We start from the raw sequence: 27,775 nt of genomic DNA, 5'->3' as shown, positions 1-27,775 counted from the left end.
TCTACTGACTACAGGAAAAGTCCAGACAGCTAAAGGTGGGATAAATCCCTGTGTTTTCAATACAGAAACTAGGCTGGGTGCTAGCAAGTGGCTGAGAACTCTTCAATAGCCGGCACAAAGTGAATCATTTCACTTCTATGGTTCGAGGCAGCTCTCAGCAGGGAAATAAAGACACCACACCCACACTGACCAGAGGGTCTGTCAGTAATCTCCATGACACAACAAAGGCCATGAAGTTTTTTCCAAATTTTCAGATGGTCTCTCTCCAGTTGTGTCTATTTTTTTCTCATGTGTTCCATTTTCACTGGCTCTGAAGTACTACCCCAAACCTTAACAGTAGCAGCACAGGCCTGCAAAACACCTTTCCAATCTCAACTCCTCACCTTTGCAACAATACACCTGTGCAATTTAGGCAAGATGTTGACTGTAACTGTATCTTGAATGTGTTTGATCAGACACTCCAGCTCCTCTTTATTTCGGGGTAAGAAAGAAACAGGTTTGGTCACTTGTTCAGCATTTTCAGATGTCTCAGCTGCTTGCTCAGGTTCTGCTGGCTTCTCAGAGAGATTCTTTTCATTCTTTTCTTCAACTGCTTCCTCTTCCCCTTCACTCTGCTCCAGTTCCATGGCTTCTTCAGCCTCCACCACTGGTTCAAGGTCCATGGCAGCAGGTTCTGTCAAGTAATTGCCAAAGCATAGGTCAATAAAGGAGATCACAAAACTTGAGCCCTTAATCAAGACTCACGTGGCGGTTTGGTTGTAGACAAAGCTCCTACCTTTCATCAGCAACAGCAAACCACCAATAAGCATCAGAGTTCCTTTACTGGGTAAAAAAAGCTTTGGCACGCTGGTTTCTGATAGTCACCACTCAGAGCCAGGTTTAAAGCAAAGACTAGATTACTCTGTGCCTGAACTCCATAGTCAGCTTAGCAAAGGTCAGTGTGCTTGAACCTTAGAGAACTGCCATTTGCTTACATTTGAGAATTTCATAAGGCAAGAGGTACTGACAAGCACAGGTGTGAGATATCCTCCTCTTTTCCCCAAAGGGAAAGACAGGTAACCACAATGGTGAAGAAGACAAAGATAAGACTTCTGACCATAAAATGGCGAGGGCAGCAAGGTGAGGACCCACAGCACCCTTCTCAGGCTTCAGATAACCATGAGAGCAGCCAACATCAAGGACAAAAAAAATTAGATGTATCTGCAGCCACATGGGTGGGTGAAGCCTTGAGAACCACACAGGACTGCGTAAACCCAGCCTGAGCTGTTTTGGCTTACAGATGCCTGGGATGGAGAGATGGTAGAGATGGTTCCCACCATCTCTCCTTGCTTCGTCAACACACAGGAGGAATTGCTGCATTGCTCCTCAGGAAAAAGTCAGAACTACCTTCCAATATGCATGTTTTAAAAAGGCGGGAGTAGCTGACCTCAAGAGTAAAACACAAAACTTTGATTACCTGTACTTTGAGCAGTTAGACGTAGTGTTTCTACAAGCAAGCACAGAAAGCTCACCTTGGTTGTCAATGGTCAAAAGCTGCTTTTCAAGTGTTGTATGGTCAAAGTGAAAGGCTTCCAGTACCGTCTCTAACAAGCTGCAGGAGGAAACATGAAGAAAGATCAGCCCTCTGAACAAAAAGACAAACCCAACAGAACAATCTTAAAAGCATTTTTTGTAAAACTTCAGATTTAGTGACACTGCACCGTAAGGAGGTTTATCCTGAAAAAACAGCTTCTCAACTAGATGCATTCTGTGACCTGGATCACTGTGAAATGTCATGGAGAGTGGTACTGGAGCAACAGTGTCCCAGGAGCAGGGACAGCCTGACCGAAGCAGAAGCTGCTGATGCTGGTATGGACTCAGTGAGATGTAATGACTTGTGTGTGAGAAAGTAATGCCCTGTTAAAACTTTGTAGCTGCAGGCTGCAATGCTATGCCTACTTTCACTTGCATAAGTCCAACTCAAACTCAGCAATCTCTCATCGAAGGCAAGAGGCTAAAATCTATGTGCTGCTCCTCAAAATGCTGAATTTTGCCTCAGCATTGTTTCGAGAAACCCAGAGCAGCGTCGCTCACAGTACCTACCTGACTCCCAGCTTCGGACTGATCTGTCCTGTTTGCAGGACATGGATGAAATGCTTTAAGTGGTACAAATACGCTGACCACGAAAGATGTCGGCAGACAGCTCCAACAACTTCAACTGAGGCTGTGACCATATTTTCATGCTGCTCAAAAGAGAGAAATTCAGTTGCTGTAAGCATTCACAGTGATCATGTGTCTAAAGCATCCTTTACCCAAAGCAACAAGAGCCAGAAGTAATGTCTGTCTAGTGGGGATGCTTGGGATTCAGCATTTTTAAATCTCCTCCAGAGCAACAATTAAAAAAAAAAAATCACAGTTCACCAAGCAGATCTCTAGACCCACTTCCTCCAAATATTTCTGCATATATTAAACTTTCATCACATAATTAAATCTATGGGTTCACTTGCATCAAGATCTAACAACCAGTCGAGACATCCAACCACAGACACATAGCACATGGGTGGGCTATTCTGATCTACTACAAATATACATCAATAACCCATTTAAGATGTAAAATAAAATGTGTTTGTTTCTTCACAAAGGTTTCAAACAACACATTTTACTGCCCTTTGGTGAAAGAGTAACTCAGTCACTCTACTGATGGGCACAGTCTGTGTAGCTGCAGGTGCTGAGTCTCATGCCTAAGCTCTGTTTCAGCTTAAGAAGAATATTTCTGACAGCAAGCAAATGAGACATTTACTTGGTTTGACATAAGCAGCTCCTGATAGTGTGCAGGAAACTACAGAAGTGTGAAACCCTGCTTTTCAAAGTCACAAATAGAAAGTCTATCCACACTGGCATTACAAGTAATTTCACTACAGATATTTTCAATAAAATGTGTGGAAAGTGACTAACAAAATGTCACCCTTCAAACTTTATTTCAGATGTTTTAAAACAATTCTTGAAGTTTCCCTCCAACTCCAGAGAAAACAGTATTTATTCCCACCTCAATTACTAGACACTGAAAAGGAAGACTGAAGTTTGGAGGCAGAGAGGAAAAAATCAGAGCCCATTAACAAAAAATTAAGACAAAATAACCCCAAGTAAAAAACTAAAACAAAACAAAAAATACTAACCCACAAACAGGTAAAGAGATCAATCTTCAAGAAAGAGGACGTTTAGCACACATAGGAGTGGGTCCAGACAGCATCTGAACCTTCCAAACCCTCTTTCTGCCACCAGAAGCAGCCCAGTGCTTTTGTCTGAAAAGGGGACCCTCGCTCCACAAACATATCAGCCTTCTAAAGTGGTTATTCTTTCATAGTGAATGGTATATACAAAAGGTGAAGACATCCACGTGGATGCATTCAATTAAAAGAGCCTACCTTAAGCATTTTTTCACTAAAAATGGCAGTCGTAGCATAAGGCATGATGTAGTTCTGCAGGGATTTAGAAGACAGCACAAGCTTTTCTTCAGTGAGCTGCTTTGCCAGTTTCCTCAGAGCTCGTGCCCTCCTGTGGATCTGAGTCAAACATGAGAGACAGTAAATGAGGTGGTGCTTGAGTCACAGCTACCATGAGAGAGCACGTACACCCAGCAGTTCTGAAAATGGCTCAGTTTTAAGTAATGGCATAAACCTGTTATGGTTGTTTCTAAGGACAGGCCATGCCCTTTTCCTTCAGTCTCAGGGCTTTCACTAGCCTTTTGCCTCAGTAGATATTCCAACTCAATGGAACATTTCCCTGTGAATTCACAATCACAACACTGCTATCTTCAGGTATCAGACAAGAAAGGCAACTGAGAAAGATGCAAAGGCCAGAGAAAATTACAAGGAAAAAACTTAAGACTCTGCATATAACTACAGATGCAGCTAAGACTCTCAGATTACATCTCTGAAAGCAGAAGAAACATTGTATTTTCCTACTTCAAGAAAAATCAGGAGACCAGGCTTTGTGCAACATTTATACTACAAAGCTCTGTGAATGCAAAGGAGCTGCAGAGCCTCCAGACTGAGAGTAGCAGGGAACAGGCTAGAAAAAAGACCCATTCCCTGCCTGTGTCAGAGGGATCTTCAGGACAATATTGCCAATGCTGTTGACTGTGGGCTATCATAAAACCAATAAATTTCTAGACAGAAATATGACTTTGATTGACTCGTGATGATGCCCACATCCCTTTTTTTTTTTGGTAACAGTATCTAATGCCAAAGGTTCAATTTCTCTGTAGACAACATGTATAGATGCTTTGCAAAACATGCCCCCACAGTAAGATGCTTTTGCTTGGCAGGGGGAGAGAGGCACTAAGGAATGTCTACTGCCTTTTACCTGCATGTGTTTCATGTTCTCAAAGAAGTCCATGTCAGGATCATGGCGGTTGGTCAACTGCACCAAATCCCGGAATTCAGGATTTGCTGGGAATGTCTGAATGAGGCAGGAAAGCAATGATGTGTAGTCCTGTTGGATGCTCTGCAAACAGTAACCAGTGAATGTTAAGTACCCGTTGGAGAGGCTGCTACACACTCCTCAGAACTGCAGTGTTGTCATTTACAAGTGTTTCAGGCCAACATGTCCTATTTTTTGGTAACAGCAAATATACCTGTATTATGTATTGCAGATAAATAAAGTCTCACCTCCAAAGAACGAGCCACAACTAAGAAAAGATGAACAGTGGCAAAAAAACACAAGACAGCTAAGTTATTTTTTAGATTTTTATAAGGTTTTAAATGAAGGGTAAGTTTGTAGTAGGTTCCTGCACTTTTTATCCCAGCAGGGGACTTTGAGAACTCACAAAAAATGTCTCATTACCCTAGTGTCCTGAAGACAGCTGGAGATGTGTGATCAAAAAACATTGCCTTACCTCAGTCTTACTCTTCAGACCCCTTCTCACAGACTCCAGGAGAGTGTGCTGGATTAGCTCCTTGTACTCATCTTCTGTGTGGTCAATTTCTGCCAGTCGGTGGATGAAAGCGGTCAAGCAAAGGCTTGCGTTGTCACTGAGAGCCATATCCCCTAGCTGAGTGCATGAAGAAATTGTACCACATGAGCCTGGGTATGACACCTTTTTCTCCCCAAAAGCCTGGACTGAACAGTACCACTGGACACAACATAACAAGGCCTGTAGAGACCCAGAAACTTCTGAGAGCTTTCCCATAGGAAGTTCTAGTCCCAAATTCATGCTCATCCTTCCCATCAGGAAAAATCCTTTTAGGTTTATAAGCAGGCTCACACAACCAGAACATTACGCAACAAATAGAAAATCAGCTTTTCAAGACTGTAATATGCCTTTTATACAGTACAAAATGAGCAAAGTTCCAGGGCTCACTGACAGAAGGACGTGCTGCACTGTATTTGAACTTCTGGACACAGAGATGAAAAGGGAGACAGACAAAACTTAAAAACAGGTGTTTGTAAGAAGACCTAAATATGCTTTCTTAATGTTTCATGGTGCCAAAAAACAGCAACGAGAAATAATTTTAAAGTTGGATTCATCACAGACACATGGTGCACAAAGCAAGAGAAGGAATATTCTGCCAACCTGGATGGTGTAGAAGCAGTTGTGCATAACAGGGATGAGGAAGTCAATATCCACTGTTTGCATTTCCTTGATGTGGGCTGTGATGGACTGAAACGCTGACAGACGCACATCGAAGTCGATATCATCGAGATGTCGTTGATCAAAGGCATTCAGCTAAGAGAGAGCAACAAGTTGTTAAGGCAAAATTACAGAAACATGATCATACAATGTTGGGGGGAAAAGTGAGCAAAGAAACTGTGCATACCTTAACAACATCAGTAATGTACTTCAATTTACTGTCCAAATCAGATAAAGTCTAAAAAGAAACATAAAAAAATTAATAGTTGTTAAACAACTGTTACAGCTGTTAAAAATCTGGACAACTCAAGACTTTACCACTTGAGACAAAACATAAATAAAGCAATGGCATTAATCTTTTTCCTGTTAGAACCCTCCCAAGAGCCTTTCTCTTGTGAGTTGGAGGATGTGTGTTTAAAGTTCCTAAGTTTCTAAATATCTACACTGAATGTCTTCTGGGTTTTCCTGCTAAGTTATGTAAGTTACTTCAAAGAAATACAAAACAGCCTACTATAAATCTGTGAAAGAAGAATACAAATAAAAATCATTCTTCAGGATACTGAAATCCATTCTTATTTCATCAACATACAGGATTTGTTATGGATTAAGTGCTTTATTTGGCTTCTCTTACACTAAAGAGCCCTGGTGAGGCTCACATCAACCAGGCTGTAAAGCCGAAACTTTTACACAGGTTTGTGCAGCTCATTAATTTCTACCATATACAATTCTGTTACTTTCACTTAACAGATGAAGTAGATTAAAAAGGTTTTTAAAGTTATGTACAACAAAGATAAATATTGCTACTTAACTTTGTTTTTGATCTCTTACAACAAGTGAAAAAAAAAAAGCACAGAAAGACACGTAAAAATGCAATACCTGAAATACCAAGCATAACTTATTTCGAGACAGTTTGTTCTGGATGACAGAAAAAAGCTTTGCAAGTGGTTTGAGAAAGCTTGTAGGGTTTGCGCAATGCCTCAGCAAGTTCTGCACTGTCTCCAGAATGTCAATCTCTGTACCCTGAAAGAGACAGATAACCCTCAATAAAAACTGAAACCTCAGGAGATTATTTCATTGGGAAATATTTCAAGGCATAGAGTGAACACTGCTGTACTTCATTCAGATCAGAGATACTAAATGAGAACAAAGAATCAGAAGGACACAATGCAGGCATTAAATTTCTCAGAAGTACTTGCAACCTTTCAATTAGACACAAGCACAGTGCTAGAGAAGACTGCCATCACAGTAAAGACTGCTTTTATGTGCCTTTCCTCAAATTGGTCAGGAGCTTTACTGGACAGAGCTTTAAAAAGTATTCTTTCTTTAATCTGCGAAATGAACATTAACAGCACCGTATACTTGTATGATATCCCTAAACAGAAATCATATATGGTGCCCTAATGATTCACAGATTTAAAAACCAAGAACGGTACTGTATAAGGTTTGCTTTTCAGACCAACATAGCACTGCCCATTACACAGTAAGTACTACATACTCAACCACATGTATTCATATTGCTGTCCAGATGCTTTGGATTCGGGATGCATAATGTCCACAGTGAAGAAGAGCAATTATTTCAAACAGTGCAAGTAATTTGGTGGATTGAGTACAGTGGCAAAGCAGGTGGAACAGAGTCAGTCTGGGCACTGGCACCCCTGTGTGAGTTATAAACATCAACACACAGTGGCACCACATTCTGAGTAGACCACAAACACACGAAGACTTGACTTCAGGTTAATCATGAGAAATGGCATGTAATCAGTAAGACTTTTAACTGCATCTTAAACAAACTACTAAAAGAAAAATATGTGGTTAATAGAGGGAAGAAGTAACTTTTACCTACCTGCTCCATGTTACTCTGGTAAAGAAAAGGGAGGAGGAGGCTCACAAGCACTGAATTCTGACTCTTTTCTTGTATAAATTTGCTGATCCTGTAAATATGACAAGGTAATTTACTCTTTTATATCAATTCAATCACCAGTATAGAGCAAAGAAGAACTCTGTCAGCACTACTGCCATTTCACAGGGCTTTGTCAGCCCATCCAGGCTAACAGAGCGTACGTACCAAATTCACAGTATCAGCCCAAGTATTCAGTTCCACATGACTGCAGGCATTTCTGTACCTTTTCCTATCCCCAAGAGGCATTGGTTTTGAGTACCAGCAACAAAACCAGCTAAAATCAATTTCTGAAAACTTATCGCCTCAGTCACCAGCAACTTGCAAGGTCAATGACAGATCCAGGTACTTCCAACTGTTCTAAATTTAAATCTTTTGAGACACACTGCTTTTTAATTTGTAACCTGTTACAATAAGGCTCTTTCTTCCTCTCACCTTCTAGCTTTTTAAATGTTCTGAGCTCTAAAGAATGACTTACTTGGAAAGTATACTCAGCTCTTTGCTGACTTGAGCTCTATACTTCTTCTTTTTCACCTTCTCCACATTTAACATTGTTTTGCTGAAGTACTGAAGTATGGCAGGAACGTGAGGCAGAACCAAGCGGCAGCCAAGGCTGAGGGGCTCTGTAAGGGATACAACAGTTAGCAATGCCCAACTCTGCTGCAAGCAACAGAAGGGAGATCCAACCCTACACAAACGAAGGGAAATTAAGACAAAGGTTTTATCAGTGGAAGAACAAATAAATGGGAGCTATGAATGTGTAGGGCAGCTGGTGGCTGGGAACATGCACCAGCACGTGCTGTGATCAAGTCTAACCCATCTGAGATGGGACCAAAAAAAGCAAGCAGAGAGAATAAACACTCTCCTCACAGATGTCAGTAACAGCCCTGGTTAGTGTGGGCTTATCAAAAGGTACCAGGGACAATCCTCAAAGGTAGTAACCATCTCCTAAAATGCCTGGAGCATTTATAGGTGTAGTTTTCTTTATTCTACCACTGACCTCCTGCATAAAATCAAAGCTGCCATAACAAGGACATACTCTTGTTTTCACTAGCTTTGGGAAAGATGGCTCCACAGCATCAAATGCAGTGCACTACCATTCCTATCTACTACCTCTCAAAGATGGCAGGTCTTTCCTGTCAGGGAGCATAGACTAAACATCTAAGCAATGATCATGTGCATATAGGAATGGGGGCCTTTATATAAAACATGATGTTAGGCTCAGAGCCAAGTCAGCAATGCAGTTCTTGAACTTATGTCAGTCAAAGCTTCACAGTCAAAACAGGTCAACACCACATTTTCCTTCTTCATAAGGAATTTCTCCATGCTCAGGACCCTGACACTCAAATGTGGATCTCATTAGTCACTAAACAAGCACGACTTTACAGTCCTTGAGCATGACAAGACAAATTCGTACACTGACATTTCCATCTCCACTGGGAGGTCTCTCTCCCCAGTATTCTCAGCCAGCTTAGACAACCTCATCATAATCTAATACCTCCATCCAAAGCTCCCAGCAGGACTCTCACAACTCTTAGGCAAGCATACCTTCTGTCACATCTCCAGTGACCATGACAACACAGCCAGTCACGTTCAAACTGGAAACCTGCTCTGTGGGTTCAAAATCTGGGCTGTTGAGAAGGCTATCAGCTATGTCCATCACAAGACTGGATGTGGCCTCAGACAGGTTCTTGGCTGACAGCACAGCAAACACATTTGACAGTATATCACACTCTGGGTGATCTGGCTGCTGCTTGGCCAGCAAGGGGAAATACCTGAGAGAAAGATTATAAAAAAAAAAGTTAAGAATTTCCATTTTATAATTCTTTTGAGCAAAAAGTCACACAAAATATTTCCTGTCCTCCACTTCAACCAAGAAAAAAATCGCAAAAAATCACAGAACAGTGTCATGAAAAACAGAATGAATGGACGTTGAGAGGTCACATGAATGAAATTATACCTTGTAAAACTGACTTCCCACTTTGCAAGACTAAGAAGTCATTGGTCAAGACAGACATATCCTAAGAAGTCAGGCTTTCTCCTCATCTGTGAGTTGGGTTTGGGCTACACATGTGCTTAGTTGTTAATACATGGGAAAAGCAGCCTACTAAAAAGTGAGTGCTTGTATAAACTGGAAAGCTTCCCAACTGCCTTGATGGCTACCAAAAGAATAACAGTCTAATGGAAAAAGAAAATATGGTTTTTTACACAATTATTCACAACTTGTTATTGTGCTCTCTTTTCCTTTAATTTTGTGTATTCAGAAGTACTTAGGCTTGTTTGCCAAAAGAACACTTACCTGGGATTCTTACTCCAGGTGTGAATGAGTTTGAGAAGAGAAGTTGGAGAATACTGACTCTCTGAAGCCAATCTGCAGACCTGAAGGAGACAAAAATCAGATACCAATGCTACACAAGTAGGTCAAGTCACTTAAAAACTTCATCTCTAACAAAGACCTCACATTGTCTAGTTTACCTTTCTTATGAAGTAATTTCATCCTCGTTTTCCCAACTTCCTCAATATTTGTCAAGCCACTCAGATTATCTTACTCCTATTACAAACTACTCCAGCCGCCATTTTTGCCCTCCCCTTGAAACTAGGTCCCCATGAAGCCTCACATTTGCCACAGAGACCTGGCAACCTCTCCCAGACATACCTCTGAGATCTCAAGCACAACACCCAAAACTCACTCCACGCCGATTTCCTATGCCCTGGCTGCAGCACATTCCGTTCCAGCATCTGGTCTGTACCTCCATGGCCTTGCTGCTATAAAAGCACCCTCTCTGCTCAGGCAGAGGCTCGAACACTATACTGTACTGCACCCCACGAATGGGATCTTCTAAGACGGTTCTGTGCCCAAAACAACCCCACCTAAGAGGTGCCCAGCCTAAGACATACACAGTAACTGCTGCTCCTTTACATGATTGGACACAGGTTAAAGAGACCCAGCACAGGTCTGGCTCTCTCTTCTTTGCTACTCCAGAACCCAACAGGCTCTACCCAAGTCATACAGCTGGGTTTCCACCCTGACCACTGCTGGACTGTCAGCAGGGCACTGTCAGTCAACACCTAGGTAGAGAAGTCTCCAGTGCATTTGGGAGTGGTAGCCAGGATGGCACATGCAGGGTTTCGACTAGCTCAGTTTGCTCAAGATCTGAGCACCACAGAAAAGAAGGTAGTCTGACCATCATAGCCAAGATCTTAGAAAGCTTCTTCTCCTATCCTAAATGCTGATAATATTATTCCCCTGCATAAAACAGAGCTTTCCTGAATGACATACAATGAAGAGTAAAGCATTAATCCAACCCTGCAGGAATGCTGCTGTGCAGGATAATGATATTGAGCCTCTGCAGCAAAATGTTCAAGTCAAAATGATTCTTCTGCCAAAACCAACTCTTCATGGAGTTCACCAGTAGGGACTCCAGAGGGAGCTTCTGGATTGTACTACCATCCAAGCTCCAAAACTAGCTGTCTTCCCAACATCTATAAGGACAACAGGCATTCTGACTATTTAATAACAAAGTTACATCTTGTTCAGTTACTCAGCACTTGCAAACACAATGCTCCCTGAAAGCACTAAGTGCTTTTCTGACTTAAAGCCTGAACCACGTGCTTGAACTGCTCAGGGACTGCAGTAAATGTTCACTGCTTTGCCCACGTGGCACCCTGGCTGTGAGAAGACTTCATGGACAAACCAGGAACATACAACTTCCTTTTGCTCAGCTGAGTGAAACCAGTCCAGAGCTACATGCACTCCCTGGTACTGCTTTACCTACTGTTTGTCACATACACATACAACACATCACATATTGTTCCTGGTGGAACAGAGAAACAGGGTAGGAGTAAACAAAGATGATGTCTAGAAAAGCAGTTCTGGGCTTTCACAGACCACAGCAGTTATTCCCAGTGTTTTTTGACAAGCTTTTCTACGGCAAAGAAGTTGGACATTTGGATACCTCAAAAGCCTCTGTGGAAAAGCACCGCTGGAGTCGGACCCTCTTACTCAGTTACCCTTTGCACTGCAGGCAACTGCTTTTAGAGTAGACAACCCAGCAACTGGTACAGGCATTCCCTGATAACCCCAGAGCCCAGTGCACTGACACAGCACAATTTCATTTAAATACTGTGTGTTCTCTCTCCGTCTCACAATAGTGCCATTTTCTGGCACAGAGGTAATATCTGAATTTCTATGAAAAAAGCCACAACCCCGTGCTTTGTCACTGTGCTCACATGGAACTCTCAGCAGGCAGACATAGGAGTGCACAGCCCACTGACAGACCCTGCTGGGTCCCTCCTTTCCTGCAGCAGCACTTGTTTCTGCAGTCCCCTACCCCAGGCCCAACAACTGTCACACAGGAAAGTAGCCAGGTGCACCTAGAAGTGACCAGTATTATTTAGCTCCCCTGAAGCATCCAGGAAGATGTCTCCTTCTGTGGTTAAAGAACAAAGAAATGGCATCCATTTTATTCAGATTAATTAATTTGTACTTTAACCTGTGACTTGATTATTCCAGGACTAATCAGACATGAGCTAAGGAACTGGCCTTGTACAGACACTGGAATGCCAGAATCTGTCTAAGGCCACCTTCAATCTGGTAACGGACATAGCTGACACGATGGACTCCAGTGCAGCTGGAGTTCTCTGCATGGTACACATTTCACACAAGTTATTTGGAAAACAAAGAAATACTTACCTGAGGCCACACCACTGCATGGAAAATTGCATCAATCTCTTCCACACTAAAGCTGTAGGTCTCATAATCAGAAAAAAACTCTGCCACAAGCTTGAGACCAAGACGTCTCAAATTCTTCAGTGGATTAATCAATCTAGGTTGGACCTGTAAAAACAAAACAAAAACAACCCAACCCAGTAAGACCTTTTCAGAACAACTGCTAACTACTTGCTCTAAAATTAAATACAGCAATTCATTGACCACAGATACATCCTCTGCAGAAACCTCTGTTTTCTCTTGTAACTTGTTCACAGTAGCAATCTACATCTCACAGCTGACTTAATTTTTTTTAAGGGGTGCCTGTTCCTTCATTGAGTCAGTCACATAGGACTCCTTCAGCTCATAAAAAATCCATACTGAGAGCTACAACACAATTACATTTCCAGCTCTGACACTGAAACAATTTTGTTTTACACTGGAAAGGACCCAAATCAGCCCTCCAGAGTGAAGTTGTACTTTGCACTCTGAGATCTACTGGGAAGAAATCAACAGACACAGAGAAGGAGGAATGGACAGAGAATGTGAATCACGCCTTCCAGTGGCACGGGGTGGGGGGTATAGCATTTGTTTACAGGAGGATGCTTCCTGTACCCATTTAGCAGTTACATTCCACAGCATTTCTTGGAGAAAACATTTCAGTAAGGAAAGCAGCCACACAGCTCATCATGAAGTTATTCATGCACTGCTGCATTCTGACTCTTCTCCCTGAGAAAAGTCTTGACTTGAGTAACCTAAATTATTTCCATACTGTGCAATGCAGCTCATAGCACAAACAGATGGGGTAGCTCCACAGTGCAGAGGTACCGAACTCCAGTCTCGGAAACAACAAAACCACGTCAACGCAAACACAGGCCACTGTCCAAGACTGTAGCTCTCTTGGGTCTCCATTACTTACCATGATCCAGCACACAGAACAAATGCTTCTATCTCTTACTTTGCAAAACAGCTTTGGTGTCAAAACCTCACTGAAAGACATCACTATTTTTTTTATTTGATGTACCTATTGATTTCTGAAGACACTACCTTCTACCATGAAATACACTTCTATATACCCTTTGCACCCAAAATCACTGGTAAAAAAGACAAAGATGGTGAAAAAGCAACCAATCATGCTCTTGCCCAGGACCTTCCAAGCTGTGCTGAATATGTACTAATGGAGTGCAATCAGCTTCCAGGCAGCAAATGAGCTGTTTGGAAGCCCAAAGAAAGCTCAAACCAGGCTACTATTGCTAACAATGACCCCCAAGTGAATTAATTTTGGGTCTCCCACTGTGCAATCACTGTAAGAGTAGTTCTTTGAGATCAAGTCTTTGAGAGGACAAAGAAACTCAATACTGAACATAATCAGTAGGAAACAGTAAATTAATAACTTGTCCTAAGGTGGCCAAAGTTGATGTTTAACTCTCCAGGCAGTGTCAGCCTGCAATAAATTACTCTCAAACTCCAAGGATGTCTTCTAATCATTAGTCAAGATAAACAGATTTCTCACACTCTTCCCTGAGCTTTTAACATCTCATGGACTAATGAAGTGCTAAATTAAGTTCAGAGAAATGATGGACTGTCACTCCTGACATTACACAACGATGACAGGATTACTGTAGCAACACTGGCAAAATGCGACTGTCCCGGCAATGAACGAGATGGCTTTTAAAACTCCTGTCCTAGTTGAAAACACATAGGCATATGCAATCCATTGCCTCAAGTCAGACTGTGGGATGCTGCTGTTCTCAAATTTGCTCATCATCTTCATAAATGTCACAAGATTCTGTATACCCCTGGGGCAACTATGAGACCTTGGATAGTGCCTATTGCAAGGGCTTGCTTTGTTTGATGGATTTTTTTCAAGGTAAGTTCTAACCTCGAATGCTTGCAGTTGGGTCTTGGCAAGAACACATGTCCGTGGCGATGGAACATTCGTTACCTATTCCCCTTGCTCAGTACATCATCTCCACATTCCTTTCACCACTGCAGCAATGATGATGACTCTGCAGTTTGTGAACCTAATATACAGACAGGCTCTTCACCAGAAGGACAGAAAAGCCTGGCTCAGTGTTATAGCTTCTAAACTGGCAACAGCTTGGGGAAGCTAACTGGACTAGAGCTCAGGGATCTCTGTGCTGCTCTCCTGGGTACAGAGAGCAATAAGCCAAGGTGCCCCACCTTTAGGTGCAGCCAATCTTTAACAGAACGTTTTCTTCACCTGACCCTTTCTGCGTATACAGCCATTGTCCAGCCAGAGACAAAAACATTTGCAGTGCTCTGTAGATACCTGGCTAAAACCCAAATTGTGACACTGGATTAGTAGAGTATTCCAGATACAGAGGTGCTTCTAGTGTGCTGCAAGAGTGGCTGGTAGCCATGTTCTTCCTGTGTCCCACGGCAGGAGACAATCACTGTATATAATTGCTGTGATCATCCACAGTGCTGAGCTCCCTGAGGTCTAGCACTGCAACAAAGCATCTCATGGACAAGTTTTGCTCTGAAGTCCTCAGTCAAAGAACTTTAAAACCTCTCCTCCCATTGCTCATGTTTTATCATGGCAGCCAAGAAACTCCATCTTTAATGGAAATTTCAACTTTGAGCCATCAGATCTTGTTACATCTTTACAACAGATCATTTAGCTCTCCTTCATGCCCATCTCACCACAAAACAGGCAGGAGCAATGCACACAGATCACCAGCTCTCTCTTTGGTAACTCAAACAAAAATGTAGTCCAAGTCAGCTTTCTAAATGCATTAACTCTGCCTGCACTGCCTCAGACCTGCAGCACTTTCAGGTAAGTATCACCAGTCTCTATTTTGACAGACATCTAATTGCTAAGTTTCACTCCACAATGGCATTTAACTTACCTTTACCTGAACCAGTGAGGGTTTGTTGATATGTGCTAGCTAAGGGGAGGAGGAGGGAAAGGAATTTAATTCACATGTTTGTTTGCATATTGTTTGCATATATTGTACCTTCTCTCTTTGCTGGAGGATGCAGGATACCACAGCAGTCATGCAGAGCAAAATCTGTAGAATTTCAGGCAGGTATTGCTGGATCAAATGTCCCATGTTTTTCAACACAACTTCCAGACCATTGAAGAGGCTATGCTGACGCCCAAGAGGCAGGACTTTAGCTAAATCCAGCTCTGACATACTTTGCAGGACTGCAGCCTGGCAAGGCCCTGTGATAGGTAAAGGGACAGCAAATTATCTAGACAGGTATCAAGAAAACATCCACTACCAAGAATAATTTTTCAATGAAAAATAGCGTAATTTGGCCCTAAATTACAGATACACAAATTCAGCTTTTTAAATAAGGATAATGCTGGGTCTCCATCTCTGTGACACACAGACATCTCCCACTGCTACAGTATCAAAGCACTTTACAACCTCTGTTTACTGCCATCATATGCAGGCTAGCCACTCCTCATTCCTGGCCTGCTACAGCTTACTGGCACAGCTGTGGCAAGTCATTCAGTTTTTCTGACCTTGGACACATAAAAGAGAGCAATCGTGCTTTGTAAGGAAAAACTCAGGGGAATCCTAGTCCTTATCAAGGTTTTCCTTTCATCCTTTCATGGCATGCTTAAGAGACAAGCACGTAACAGTACTAAGCATATTTATCCTCCCACATCTCTACAGGTCAGGAAGTACCATACCCCCCCCAGGTTCTACATGGTTGTACCTACCATTACTGAATTGCTTTACAGCTTCAAAGAGTAGATCCAAGAACATCCGTATCTCTTCTGGCAGTGAGCCGGCAAGAAATCTCAGAACGATTGACATGCGAGTGCTTGCTGAAGACTTCCCCTGTGTTTTGCTCCCTGTTTTGTTTCTCATTCTGCCATAGAGAATTCTTCAAGAACCAAAAAAGAGGTTGCATTAGCTTTCAGCAAGCCATCCCTTTTCCAGCCTCTTATTCTGCAGGAGAAGCTCCATTAAAAAATATTCTCTACTGAGAAGCTGAGTGGAAGTTCTCCCTTCCAGGGTCCCCACTGCCCAAAAATATCCCAGTGAAAGATCCGTTTCTGCTACTATAATGGAAGCTTTGCTGGAGACTTCAGGTATAAAGTTCGTTAGCTGCATGACAACTCGCATCGCTGCCAACAGCTGGCAATACTCAATGAACTAAAATGTTCTCACAGTTCTCTATAATCCTTAGCAGAAACAGTATGCACCAAAATGCTGTTTTTAAAGAAAACACCGTTTACAAAATACATTACATAAATGTGTTAATATGAAAGCCATACAGAAGATCATAAACTAAGTTGTCAAACTACACCTTTAACCATAGGTTTATCTCAACTGTTTAAAAAAGAAGCAGCAGCATTACATCTCTGCTCATGGTATTCTGACACAAAGTTTTTAAGCTCACACTTCAGGACACACCTCATAAGAACAGGGATGAGATCTGGTCGATGCTCTGCTTTTACTACTGCAGTCTCCTCAGAAATACTGAAATGGACTATCTCTTCTTTAAAACTCTTGTCCTCCAGTAGCCTTTGCAAATTCTCCCTGAGAGCAATAAACATTATTTGAGGGTGGGGTTATAAAAATAGACAGACACATACTTGCATCTATATCTAAGTACTTACCAATCTAACCTATGCCATACACAAAATATTAAAGTACTATTTTTTTACCTTTTTATAAAAAAATATTTAAAAAGTCAGCAAGTTCAAGATAATTATGTAGAGTTTATTAAATCATAAAAAACCTACAGTTTTATGCTGTCACTTTCTCTGGATGATTATAAATCATCAGTACAAAAGACCTCTTTGAAAATGATGGAACTACTAAGCACTTCTGACACTATCCTGGGACAGAATGGAAGTGTTATATTTTCCTCAAACAAAAAAGAGACAAATCTCAAGACTTTATTTTCCATCTTAGATATGAAACATACAGCTGGCTAAAATTAAAATTTTATAATATGTCTTCAAAAAATACAGGAAAGACTCCCTCTGAGGCAACTGACCCCAAGTTGGCTTCTGATATGTCAGCAGCTTTTACCTGTATGGCAGTAGATGAGGATGCTTGTATGTCATTATACAGTCAAGAGCTATTCTTTGTACATTCTGGTCTTGATGGGACAGTAACTGCAAATAACAACAGAAAGAAAATGAGTCCCATCTAGAAGGCAAAAGTGCTTACTGAAAATAGTGAAACAACCCAAAGGCTCCCAGCTCAAGAAGGTTTTGAACTAACTTATCAAAAAGCAAAGAGAATGTGTGTGTTGTCAGTATAAAGCCAAGATGTAAATGCACAACTGTCACAAATAAAAAGTGGGTATGGTTGCTGATAGTTCATATATACTTTTCACTCCCATATACATACAATAGTTATTATTTGTTTTGTCTTTTGGACCACTGTCAGTTTGCATTTACCTCCAAAACAGTTACTAGCTATGTATCTGGGAAGACTGGACTAAAAAGCAGACTACTCAAACCATTCCAAGACACCTACATTTCTTTCCTGTGACAAACACAAAATACTTGTAAGACTTGATACACAAACCTCACTGAGATTTGCCCTCTGTTGAAGATGACTTTTCATAACCTAGGTGCTAAACAGCACCAAGTAGTGGTCACGGCACCAAGTCTGAGTTCAAGAAGCATTTGGACAACACTTTCAGGCACATGGTGTCATTCTTGGGTGTCATATGTAGGGCCAGGAGTTGGACTCCATGACCTGATGGGTCTCTTCCAACTCAGGATATGCTATGATTCTATGATTTATTAGGACAGGGAAAGGAATTTAAGAAAACAGATCATTTCCCCAGGCAGCATCTTTATCAGTTCTTCAGTCTCCTAACAAACAGCACAGGCCAGAGTCATCCAAGATCACTTTGTCATGAGGTCCCTATGCCAGATGGACACACCAGCCATGACAATCCATATACTAAGACATATAAATGCACACAGTAAGTGATGAAGTAATCTTTCTTTTTATGTCAGGCTGTTCTTCCCACACTGTTTTGACCTGTACACAACTGTCCAGTATTTTCCTAAGAATACAGACAAGCAAGCACACAGACCAACTCTTTTTCTAATCAGTACTCTGAGGTAGACTGAAACAGAATGGATGTTTATTAGAGACTGTCAAATTTAGGGACTAATGAATGAACCTTTCAACTTCCTAGAGGGTGCCATATGAAACCAATTTAATACAATTCTACAGCTCACTGACCACAGTCTCAGAAAACACAAATTGGGAACAGTCAGAGCAAACCCCAATGATTTGAACAAATCCACAATCTGTGAACCAACAAAACCCTTTAAAATAAAAAAATGAAAACCAAAACCCTTTGAAGGATCGTAGGATAAAGAATTAGAATCCCTCTTTAATATTTTTGATGATTTTTTTCAGGCAAGTCCCTCAAAAAGGAATCTTAACAAATGGAATATTCTTCAAGAACAAATTCTATTTTCTTTTCTGATGCAAAATGATCTATTGTTCATAATGATCATACTACCTGTAGACAAAACATTATAGGACAAGGACAAATCTCCTTGGGTCTTCTTGGTGTCCCCAAGCTTTGAACTCAAAATCCTCTCCCAGAGCCTGCCAGAAGTGAAGTGGAACGGATTCCCTTTGCAGCCACTTCTCAACCTTGACAAAGACTTCTACTTTACTGCTGTCTGCATGCACCAGTCCTGGCAAACTAAGCCACGTATCTTACACAGGTCTTAGCTAAAGGGGCTCATTTCAGGTGAAGCCTGCTAGAAAGCCCTCTTGAGGACAGCTCCTTTCTCAGTTGTCATGGTTGAGTTCAGAAAATGACAGGTTTCTGCAGTATCAGACACTGCATTTACATAAGAAAGAGTTCATTTGTTAGCAGCAATTCTAAAAGTCGGTAAATACCTGGGTATATAATGCGTTCAACTTCTGCTCCAGATACAATGCACGAGGATTTGAGAATTTAGAAAAAACTTGTAAGTGGGCTATTAGTTGCCTGTAAAACAAAACAAAACAATTATTTTTTAAAATTTCCAGAAGAGACAAACTTGCATGATCACAAACAAACGGGAAACTTTAATTAAAATTCTTTAGAAAGAAAGAAAACAAAAGACAACACAAGAGGATCCCAAGTCCACAGTATTATTTTAGACACACCAAGAGATGTCCTGTTCCCTCTCCTAAGCAGTTCATTTCAGCTGTCACTTCACTGCACATCACTGCACAGAGAAGGTCATTTCCTCGGTAGCACTGGATGGGCTCAGTTTTTGATGAGAAAGGAATACAGTCAGGATGCAGCTGGGCTCTGTCAGCCCAGCTTTGAACACCAAACTGGTGAATTTACCTCTTGGTTTATTCACTTGTCCTTAACTAGTGCCCATATTGCTCCTACCAGCCTGAAGGGCTGCATTCAGCCAGACTGTGCTGGACTTAACTCTAGGCTGCAAGGACAGGTGGGAGTCAATTCCTCTAGAAGTAGCTGTGTCACCTCCCATCGGCCCCACCTTCACTTCGTGGGAAGGAACAGAGATGACCAAGATAAGGAAGGTGTGAGATCTCTACCATATGTGCTGAGGGACTGGGAGAAGCTGTGCTCATTCAGCTGCCCCCCCGGTACTTCACACTGAACTCTCCAGGTACTTAGCTGAGCTACCCTGCTCCATGGCTGGGCACAGTTAAGGGAAGAGTACGACGCCTTTCAGCAACCCCACACGCAGCTCGGGGCAGGTGTGTGTCCTCCCGCTGCCTCAGCCAGACCTCACGGGCCACAGGGCACAGGCACGGGCACTCCTACCACAGCACAGGCCGGACTGCACGAGCTGCTCAGGGTGAAGGGAACTCCAGAACTCATTAACGCCCAGGGTAAATCTTTTATGCCTTTGTTACTGCTACCAGTAGCTAATGTTTCCGCTTAACTACACGTACATTTTGAGATAGAGGTTTGGAAAAAAATGAAAAATCTTGGCCTGCCACTGTATTTTAATTGCTGCTAATTGACAGATACAAGCCAGAACCTGGGAGCAAAATGAAACACCCATAGGACACCTGGGATTGAATGACAATTCAGGTCACGTATCAAATACTCGTTCCCACATGTGAGATAACATTTTTGAAGTTCTCTGTCATTATAAGGACCATCCTTTGCAGAAGAAGTGTCAAAATATAAATCTCTGTGATGTATTTGTAAGGGACATTTGACAGAGACCCACTTTCTCCACGTATCCAGCACTGCAAACGATGACATTATGGCAACACATAGCTTCAGTCTAACAAATAAAAATCTTGGTCCCTAGGAAGAAAGCTTTATAATGGGCAGGAAATAGCAGAATCCCAATATTAAAATACCCAAACAAAGAATCTTGCTTTTCAAAGCGTTTGGTAATGCCCGCAATTTTCAAAGACTAACAGATACACATGGAGAAGCCAGGGAAATGCAGGTACAAAAATCTCCAAAAACTTCAGAATGGCTTCACAATACTACATAATTTTTGCTTAAAGTAAAACACACCACAGACTGTCTGCATGTAATGAGATAATGATAAAGCCTGGGCAGTGTATTTGGATTTTTAGAACTATGCAGGCAGAATTTCTGACACTAAGTGCTTATAATCTCCTGAAAAATGATGAAGTGCAAGCAAAAGAAGAAAAAATAATATATACAAAAACACAGCTTGTATCTCAATATGAACTGCTGAATCTGCCTTTCCATGAAAGCACCAAGGGAAAACTAAAAATACTTACTTAGCAGCAGCTCTTCTTGTTTTCTTTTTTGGTAGTCCTACACTAATCGGTTCCCCTTCTTCCTTTTCTTCCTCCTCCTCCTCCTCCTCCATAACAGCATCATTCACCTCTTCCCTAGGTATTTCTTTTGCTGCTATGGTACCACTAGTTTTCTTTCTGAGATCCTGAGATGGAGCCACTAAGGAATCTGCTGGGTAGTACTCATTTCTGTGTTTAGAAAAAGAAGACAGGAATTAAGAAGCATAGCATTTTTCCAGATTTCAGGGCAAGAACAACTGAAAACTCCAAAATATATAATTCCTAATATTAATGCCACTGTGTCTTGGGACATTATGTGGCTAAAATTCCCAAGAAGTATATTTCAGCAAAGATATGCTTCTGCCTACACTTTGCAGAGGTACAACGTAATGACCAAATACACTAGAGGAGACTCAAAGTATCTAGTGGAGATGAGAAGAGAGACATGAATCACTGAACTGCTAGAGGTCTGTAAAGGGGACACGTGAAGGACATGCACGACTGTGTTTGCTGCAGTGGGCAGGTGAACAGTGAGTACAGCAGTGTGAAAATGAGGAAACTCACCTACTACAGAATAGCTAGATTTTTCCAGGAAGGCTAGCAAAACAAGCTTTCCATATAGAAAAGGAATATCAGAAACCTTCCCCTGCCATGAGATCACATCTACCACAGGTGCATCATACTGTCTGATGTGTGCACACATGCAAGCACACCACTGCACTCCCTCCAGGGGCAGAAAATCGAATCAGCCTCTAACAAAATCAGTATTTTTCCCATCGTGGGAGAAAATACTTTGGTATTCTGTGATTCCAAATTAAAATGTATTTTCACAAAAAAAAAAAGGAACTTTATTTCCACTGAAATCACTCCCTAATTGAGTAATGAGGCTATGACAGTGGCAAATCAATAAAAGAGAGACTGAGCAGAAAAAATGTACTCCAAGTTTCATTTCAGCCTGCTTCGTGTGTGATGTTTCTAACAGAATCCACATTTCCATCAAAAGGTTATCTTAATTGGAAATAGGCACCTGATCAGCCATGCATTCAAGAAATGAGGTCTATAATGGGATAGCCAGTCCTAAAGCTCAGCAACACACTGAAAGCAATGTGTCCTCTCAAGAGAAAAATAAATCTTGCTTACCGAATAAATCTCAAAAGAAGTGGGGAAAGTTCCCTCGACCGAGGCTCCACTCTGTCTGGAAACTTATCCAGTGCTTTCCACAGTAGAAAACGGTAGTTTGTGTGGTCCAGCCGTTCACTGCAATCTGTTCTACTCCTCAGCTGCTCCAGAAAGACAGTCCCCACCCCTCCTTCTGGCATCTTCTCACTTTCTGTTTCAGCAACACTCTCCTCCTGTTCATCTAGTTCATTTTGTAGCTCCATTTCTACCAAAGAGATGAAGAAAATAATTTCAAGTTACTCTATAATTACCAGTAGCAAGGGATCCATCCATCATTACAAAAGCAATATATTTGGTGACATGCACCTGTTTAAACACAATTGTATTAAACACTGACCTGAAAGGCATACATTGCTTAGAAAGCATTCCAGGATGCCTTACAACCCTGGCACATCTCAGTTAGGCTGAGTTCTCTCAAATAACAGAGAAGTTCACAAATGGTTGCATGCTCATGGCTCTACCTTGAAATATTAGATTCCATACAACATAGGTAAATCTCAAGAGCACACACAGGAAGGAAATTCCACTGAATCCATGGAGCAGAAAGATGGTCAGCCACATTACACAAGTTTTGTCATTGCTCCTGACTAGTCTGAGCAGAGCCAGCCTTAAGCACAGACAAACTGCTGCATGGCTTCCCACAACCTGCAACTCCCCCTTGTAATGCAGATGCCTTTTCTATCTACTTCTTGGTGTTTAGGAAAGGAGATACAGCTTCATCCCAAGCCTCTCCACCCCTGCCCTTCAGACATGACACTAGTACTCAAGAGCACTGGTTTTGAATTCCCCCATCACACATAAATTTGGGGCAGATAAAAAACAGTCACATAATCCACAATTATCTGGGTAACTATCATAACATTCAGGAGCAGTGACTTACCAGCATAAGTAGCAGCCCTCTCCAAATGTTCATATAAGACCTTCCAGAACTGTTTATTCTCCATTTCCTTAGCATGAGAACTAACAAAGCATAAGACAGCATGAAGTTAAAAGGAAAATAAAAAAAGGTAAGCGTCACTCAGCTAGTTAACAACTAACACCATCAAAGGCTTTGATCGCTGCTTTAATGTGGGTGTCCGGAGACAGGACATCTGCACAATACAGCTGTACCACTTCCTTGTCTTTTCTCCCAGATCCCAAATGTCAACTGTTATTAAAATAATCTGGTTGTATCTCATGACTTCAAATGAACTCAAATTGAGCAGAGATGTTCTCAAGCTTTCCACTGACTTTTGTACAGTAAATCATACAGAACCAAAAGAAGAATTACTACGGGCTTATCTTTTGAAGTGCTGGTTTAATTTTTTTTTTAATTAATTCACTAGTTTGAAGGGGGAAATCCCATCCTTTTTAATTGTACAACAGAAGGGGGAAAAGAAGAAGATAAAGTCATGCTGAAAGACTAACTTTGGTATTTAGCTCAGCTGTCACCATGGTAAGACTTCACTACTCTTTAGTAGGATTTAGAGGTTTTTCAGTAAGGACAGAAAGTCGGAGATGGGGAAACTGAGAAGGACTCCTTGCTCCTTTAAGCATTTGCAAAACACAAATCAAATCCTGCTATCTCTGACTAAAAACTGTGATGCTATTTGACTATATTTGTTGCAAGTTCCCTTCAAAGTAAGAAAAATCAGCAACTAAGTTAAAAAGTAAGAGCCTACACAAGTTTGAGATTTGAGAGATCAAATTAATTTCAGAAGATTTCACACGAAGGTTCGCGTGGCCGAATCTCTCCAAACTGGACATTTTTACCTCAGTTTTTGTTCACAGAACAATGAAAGGAATGTTCTGTGACACAACCACAGACTGCAGCATCTAACTGCATATACTCACGTTATGAGTTCAATTACAGGATCCCAGAGAGGGCTGAAGTTAATATAAAGCATTCCCAGTAAATACCGAAGAGGCACCTAGAATGACATACAATACCATTCTTGTTGAGATTAAAAAAACAGTAGTTAAAGACCAATCAACCTTTTCTAACCTTCCTTCCTCTCAAAGAGGAAACTTTGATCAAAGAAGTTCTCAGAAGCACTACAAATAATGAAGTCACACACATCAAGAGACAATTGTCTCTTAGCTGCATGAGGAAATCCAGAGTCCATTTACTGTAAGCTGCATTGAGATGTAGTAATCATACCTAAATAACATGAATGTGGAAAAACCAGTTCAGCACAAATGATGTGGACTGTCTGTCTCCCTCTCCAACTTCAGTGCTGTCATTGCACCATTAGGGACCTCAGAAAAAGGAAAGTTTGCCCTGAGGAGTATTCACTGCACTAGACCTAAAAGCATGTCCTCTGGCTCCCTGCTGAACTACCTGCAGTAGGAATGACCTATAATCCTTTCTCACAAGAGCTACAAGTCAAAGTAAAAAAATTATATAGAGGTACAGTAACAGCCAGAATAACTAAAATAAACCAACCCTCACACCAAATCCATGATAAAGTTGTGATCATTCTAACATCTAGAAGGTAGGACCCTCTTTATCTCAACAGCAGAGATTCAACAGGCATACAAGATTTTCATGCTGAAGTAAGACCTGTAAGTGAGGGTTGCCAATGGTCAGTGGAAGTTCAATCACACTGAGGGTATGGCAGTCATGATTTTAAATTTGCTCTCAACTCACTTCTCCCTGGAATCATTTGCCTTCCTGTCCATGATATCAAACCCAAATGAATCTGACTGTGGGCCACTTTTCTAGATACCACTGTTGTTCTACTAAACACTAAATACTTCTAAGGACAATGGGAGCTGTGATCCCTACTTACAAGTAAGTTTTCTAAAACCTAATCTGGGAGTGAACTGATTTTTTGATGCACTCTTCTTAAAAACTCTGCAATCCATGCAATGGAATAAGAACATTTTCTTGGAATAAGGGAATGTGACAAATGCTTTTTGACAAAAAATCCTTACCTCCTGCAAAGATCCACTTAGTATTGCAGGCTGCACTATGTCACACCTTAGTTTCCTCAAATGCAGAAGTTTCTCTCTGTAATCATTCACTGTTGCTGGCACAAGTTCTGCTTGGAGCAATATGGCAAATACTGGCTGGAATTCCCCTGCGCTGTCACCCTGAACAAACAAGCGACATGCATTTTGTTAGAATACCTTTACCTCATTGAAAAGTAATTCAACAAAACTACACAGACTCCCAGCCATTACGGACCAAAGAACAAAGTCAAGGGACTTGCTCTGGTTTCCACCATCTAGACATCAAAATACACACATCTGAAAACACCAGAAGGCAGTGGGACAAAGCGATAAAACTGGAATGTGAAAGCACAGAAGCAGAGGACAACTTCTACCAGATCCATGCTTTGCTTCTGCAAAGCGGAAAACAGTTCACACACAATACCAAACACAGATGGTTTTGAAATGTTAAATGAAAAGTTCTAGCCCTACCTCAATCTGTCTAGAAGGCGGATTATCAAAATGGTTTAGAATTCGAATAGTCAACAGCCGAACCTATTCAAAGCAGAAACATATGTCAGAAGCATCCAGGCGATATACACAGACACATATACACCTACACAGAGGTTAATGTTCTGCATAGGAGACTGATTTCACTAGGTTCATCTTAGACCTGAGAAAGAGATGAACTCCTGTAGTCTAGAAGGCAATCAAAAATGAATGCAGTAGGCTTTTGCTCCGATTAATCTCTGTGGAAGAGGCAAGCCTCACAGGGCTAAGAATTAACCTCTGTTGACTCATGCCCCATTGACACAGTTCTAAGCAGACACTATGGAAGTAACAGCTTTACACAGTCTCATGTTTCTTCTTTCAGACTTTATCATTTAATTAAGTTTACCTAAATTATGTTGTTAAAATACAAATTACTTTGCATGTGCTCAAAAAAGCAAATTACCTTGGAAACACCAGTGGAAATATTAGGATATAACTTCTCAAACAAGTCCATTAGGTTCCCTTGGGAAAGGGGTTCCCGGCAGCCACACAATGCCAACCTTGTGTAATAGAGATCAGCCAAGAGCAACGCAGAGGGGTCTGAAGGGAAAGTGCTAAAACAATATGTGTGTTTTATTAGCATCCAGAGACCACTGCAACAACACTGATATTGGAAAATAGGGCAGTAGTGATAAGAACATTAAGGGAAAATTCCACATGATTACAGACTCTGCTTGCACCAGCAGGCCAGGTAAGTCAGACTTTACCAGCATACTGGTTTGCAGCCCCAAAGCTCATGACAGCTCAAGAGGCATGACATTCCTCCTTTGTGTTAATCAGGCTCGTCAAGCTAGGGCTCACATGCTGGACCCCCTTCCTACAGCTGCAGAAAACAAACCTCCATAGGTCACACAAGGGCTTCTGCTACTGCCCAGGGGCTCAGTCAGTGATCAACTTCAACAGAAGAGAAATAATCCTGGCTTAGGTAAGACACCAGGAATCCTGTCTGCCCACAGGGAAACCTCCTTCTGGTACCTTACCTCCTTTGTTCCAAGCAGGTTTCACATTCCCAGCCCAAAGCTGGCAGAAAAGCATTAGACTGCAGTTTGCTGCCAATACTTCCTGCCTGATCTGGGCAAGCTGTTCCATATCCATCACTCCTCAGACATGGGCACCGTAACTTCTTAACTGAACAGGATGTTTTAAAGCTCAAGCCACCACAGACCTGGAAATGCTCCCAGGCCAACAGTGATGGGAGATGCTGGAGAGAGATTAATGGTCTCCCCCAATCCCTCTATCCGCTCAGTTTTGTGTGCTAATTATAAGTAAAATAGAGTTAAAATAAATAAAATAGATTATATAAAACCTCATCCCACTACAGAGCAAGCATACACATGGCTAAGTAAGGATGTGGTGGAATCCCAACACCAGCAGCAAACTGCAGAAGTTCAGGCTTTTGACATAGCTCAGAAAGCGCTGTTCCTGTCTCTTTTATCATAATAACGTAACACTGAGTTACTAGTAAAAGTAAAGTAAAACTAGAACCAACTTGCCTGACACACTACCCTGCAACTGTCTAAGAAAGCATCAGTTTGCAGAGAAGGTGTCACTGAACAGGCACTACATCTACCTGGTTCTCCAAACAAACAGTACCTACAAATTTTTTCCCTTACATAACCACAGTACTGAAGCAACGCACCGGTGTAACAGAATGGGTAGCACACAAAGAAGCATTTAGCAAGCTCCTACATAAAGGCAAAGTCAACCCTTAGCCCTACTAAGGAAAATCGTTAAGTACCACAGAACAGGCAGAGTTTACTTACGTCACCAAGCTCTTGACATGCTCCACGGGTAACAAATGGAGTACTTCAGCAGACTCCTCCAAACTAAGAAGAGTACTTACAGCTTGGCAAGCCACAAATAGGCTTCCTGGAGCAGAAAGAGAACAAGAACAGCTTGTATATTTACTCAGCTGTCAATGACTTGAGCTTGTATGGTGCTTACCCATCCTGAAATGACTGGAGTCACAGAAACAAGGTAACATATGGATCCCAGAACTAGTATGTGTATTTTCTAATCATTATTGTAACATATAAAAGAAACGCTCTTCTGGCTATCAAAGTAAATGCCTCCTCCAGCAAGGCAGCATTGAAGGCTGTGAACAGCTCCCAGTTTGCAAGTTTCCATCACATCCCCATGTGCAGAAAGTAGAGATGCGGAGCTAAGCACTGTGGCAGGAGTCTCAGACA

At 41.6% G+C, this 27,775-nt stretch overlaps 1 protein-coding gene across 2 annotated transcripts in view; it reads right to left on the bottom strand.

The window, feature by feature from the left end:
• UTP20 (UTP20 small subunit processome component) overlaps positions 1-27,775 on the bottom strand; it is a 63,819-nt gene that overhangs the window by 18,866 nt on the left and 17,178 nt on the right. For both annotated transcript variants that reach the window (XM_050325512.1, XM_050325513.1), the window contains exons 15-41: positions 27,350-27,455; positions 25,990-26,140; positions 25,527-25,589; positions 25,038-25,196; positions 23,955-24,031; positions 23,002-23,081; positions 22,083-22,326; positions 20,925-21,131; positions 19,089-19,179; positions 17,238-17,323; positions 16,614-16,739; positions 15,914-16,080; positions 15,198-15,406; positions 12,202-12,345; positions 9,808-9,887; positions 9,057-9,283; positions 7,987-8,131; positions 7,455-7,542; positions 6,488-6,631; positions 5,799-5,849; positions 5,555-5,707; positions 4,877-5,032; positions 4,345-4,485; positions 3,405-3,542; positions 2,083-2,222; positions 1,512-1,591; positions 384-673 (exon numbers count right to left, since the gene is read on the bottom strand). In XM_050325512.1, the coding sequence (XP_050181469.1) occupies positions 384-673; positions 1,512-1,591; positions 2,083-2,222; positions 3,405-3,542; positions 4,345-4,485; positions 4,877-5,032; positions 5,555-5,707; positions 5,799-5,849; positions 6,488-6,631; positions 7,455-7,542; positions 7,987-8,131; positions 9,057-9,283; positions 9,808-9,887; positions 12,202-12,345; positions 15,198-15,406; positions 15,914-16,080; positions 16,614-16,739; positions 17,238-17,323; positions 19,089-19,179; positions 20,925-21,131; positions 22,083-22,326; positions 23,002-23,081; positions 23,955-24,031; positions 25,038-25,196; positions 25,527-25,589; positions 25,990-26,140; positions 27,350-27,455 (3,743 nt within the window). The remainder of the gene's footprint in view (positions 1-383; positions 674-1,511; positions 1,592-2,082; positions 2,223-3,404; positions 3,543-4,344; positions 4,486-4,876; positions 5,033-5,554; positions 5,708-5,798; positions 5,850-6,487; positions 6,632-7,454; positions 7,543-7,986; positions 8,132-9,056; positions 9,284-9,807; positions 9,888-12,201; positions 12,346-15,197; positions 15,407-15,913; positions 16,081-16,613; positions 16,740-17,237; positions 17,324-19,088; positions 19,180-20,924; positions 21,132-22,082; positions 22,327-23,001; positions 23,082-23,954; positions 24,032-25,037; positions 25,197-25,526; positions 25,590-25,989; positions 26,141-27,349; positions 27,456-27,775) is intronic.

The sequence above is a fragment of the Myiozetetes cayanensis genome, unplaced genomic scaffold, assembly GCF_022539395.1.
Source record: "Myiozetetes cayanensis isolate MyiCay16 unplaced genomic scaffold, myiCay2020 scf3, whole genome shotgun sequence".
NCBI classification, from domain to species: domain Eukaryota; kingdom Metazoa; phylum Chordata; class Aves; order Passeriformes; family Tyrannidae; genus Myiozetetes; species Myiozetetes cayanensis.
This window is presented reverse-complemented; position numbering and strand designations above follow the sequence as displayed.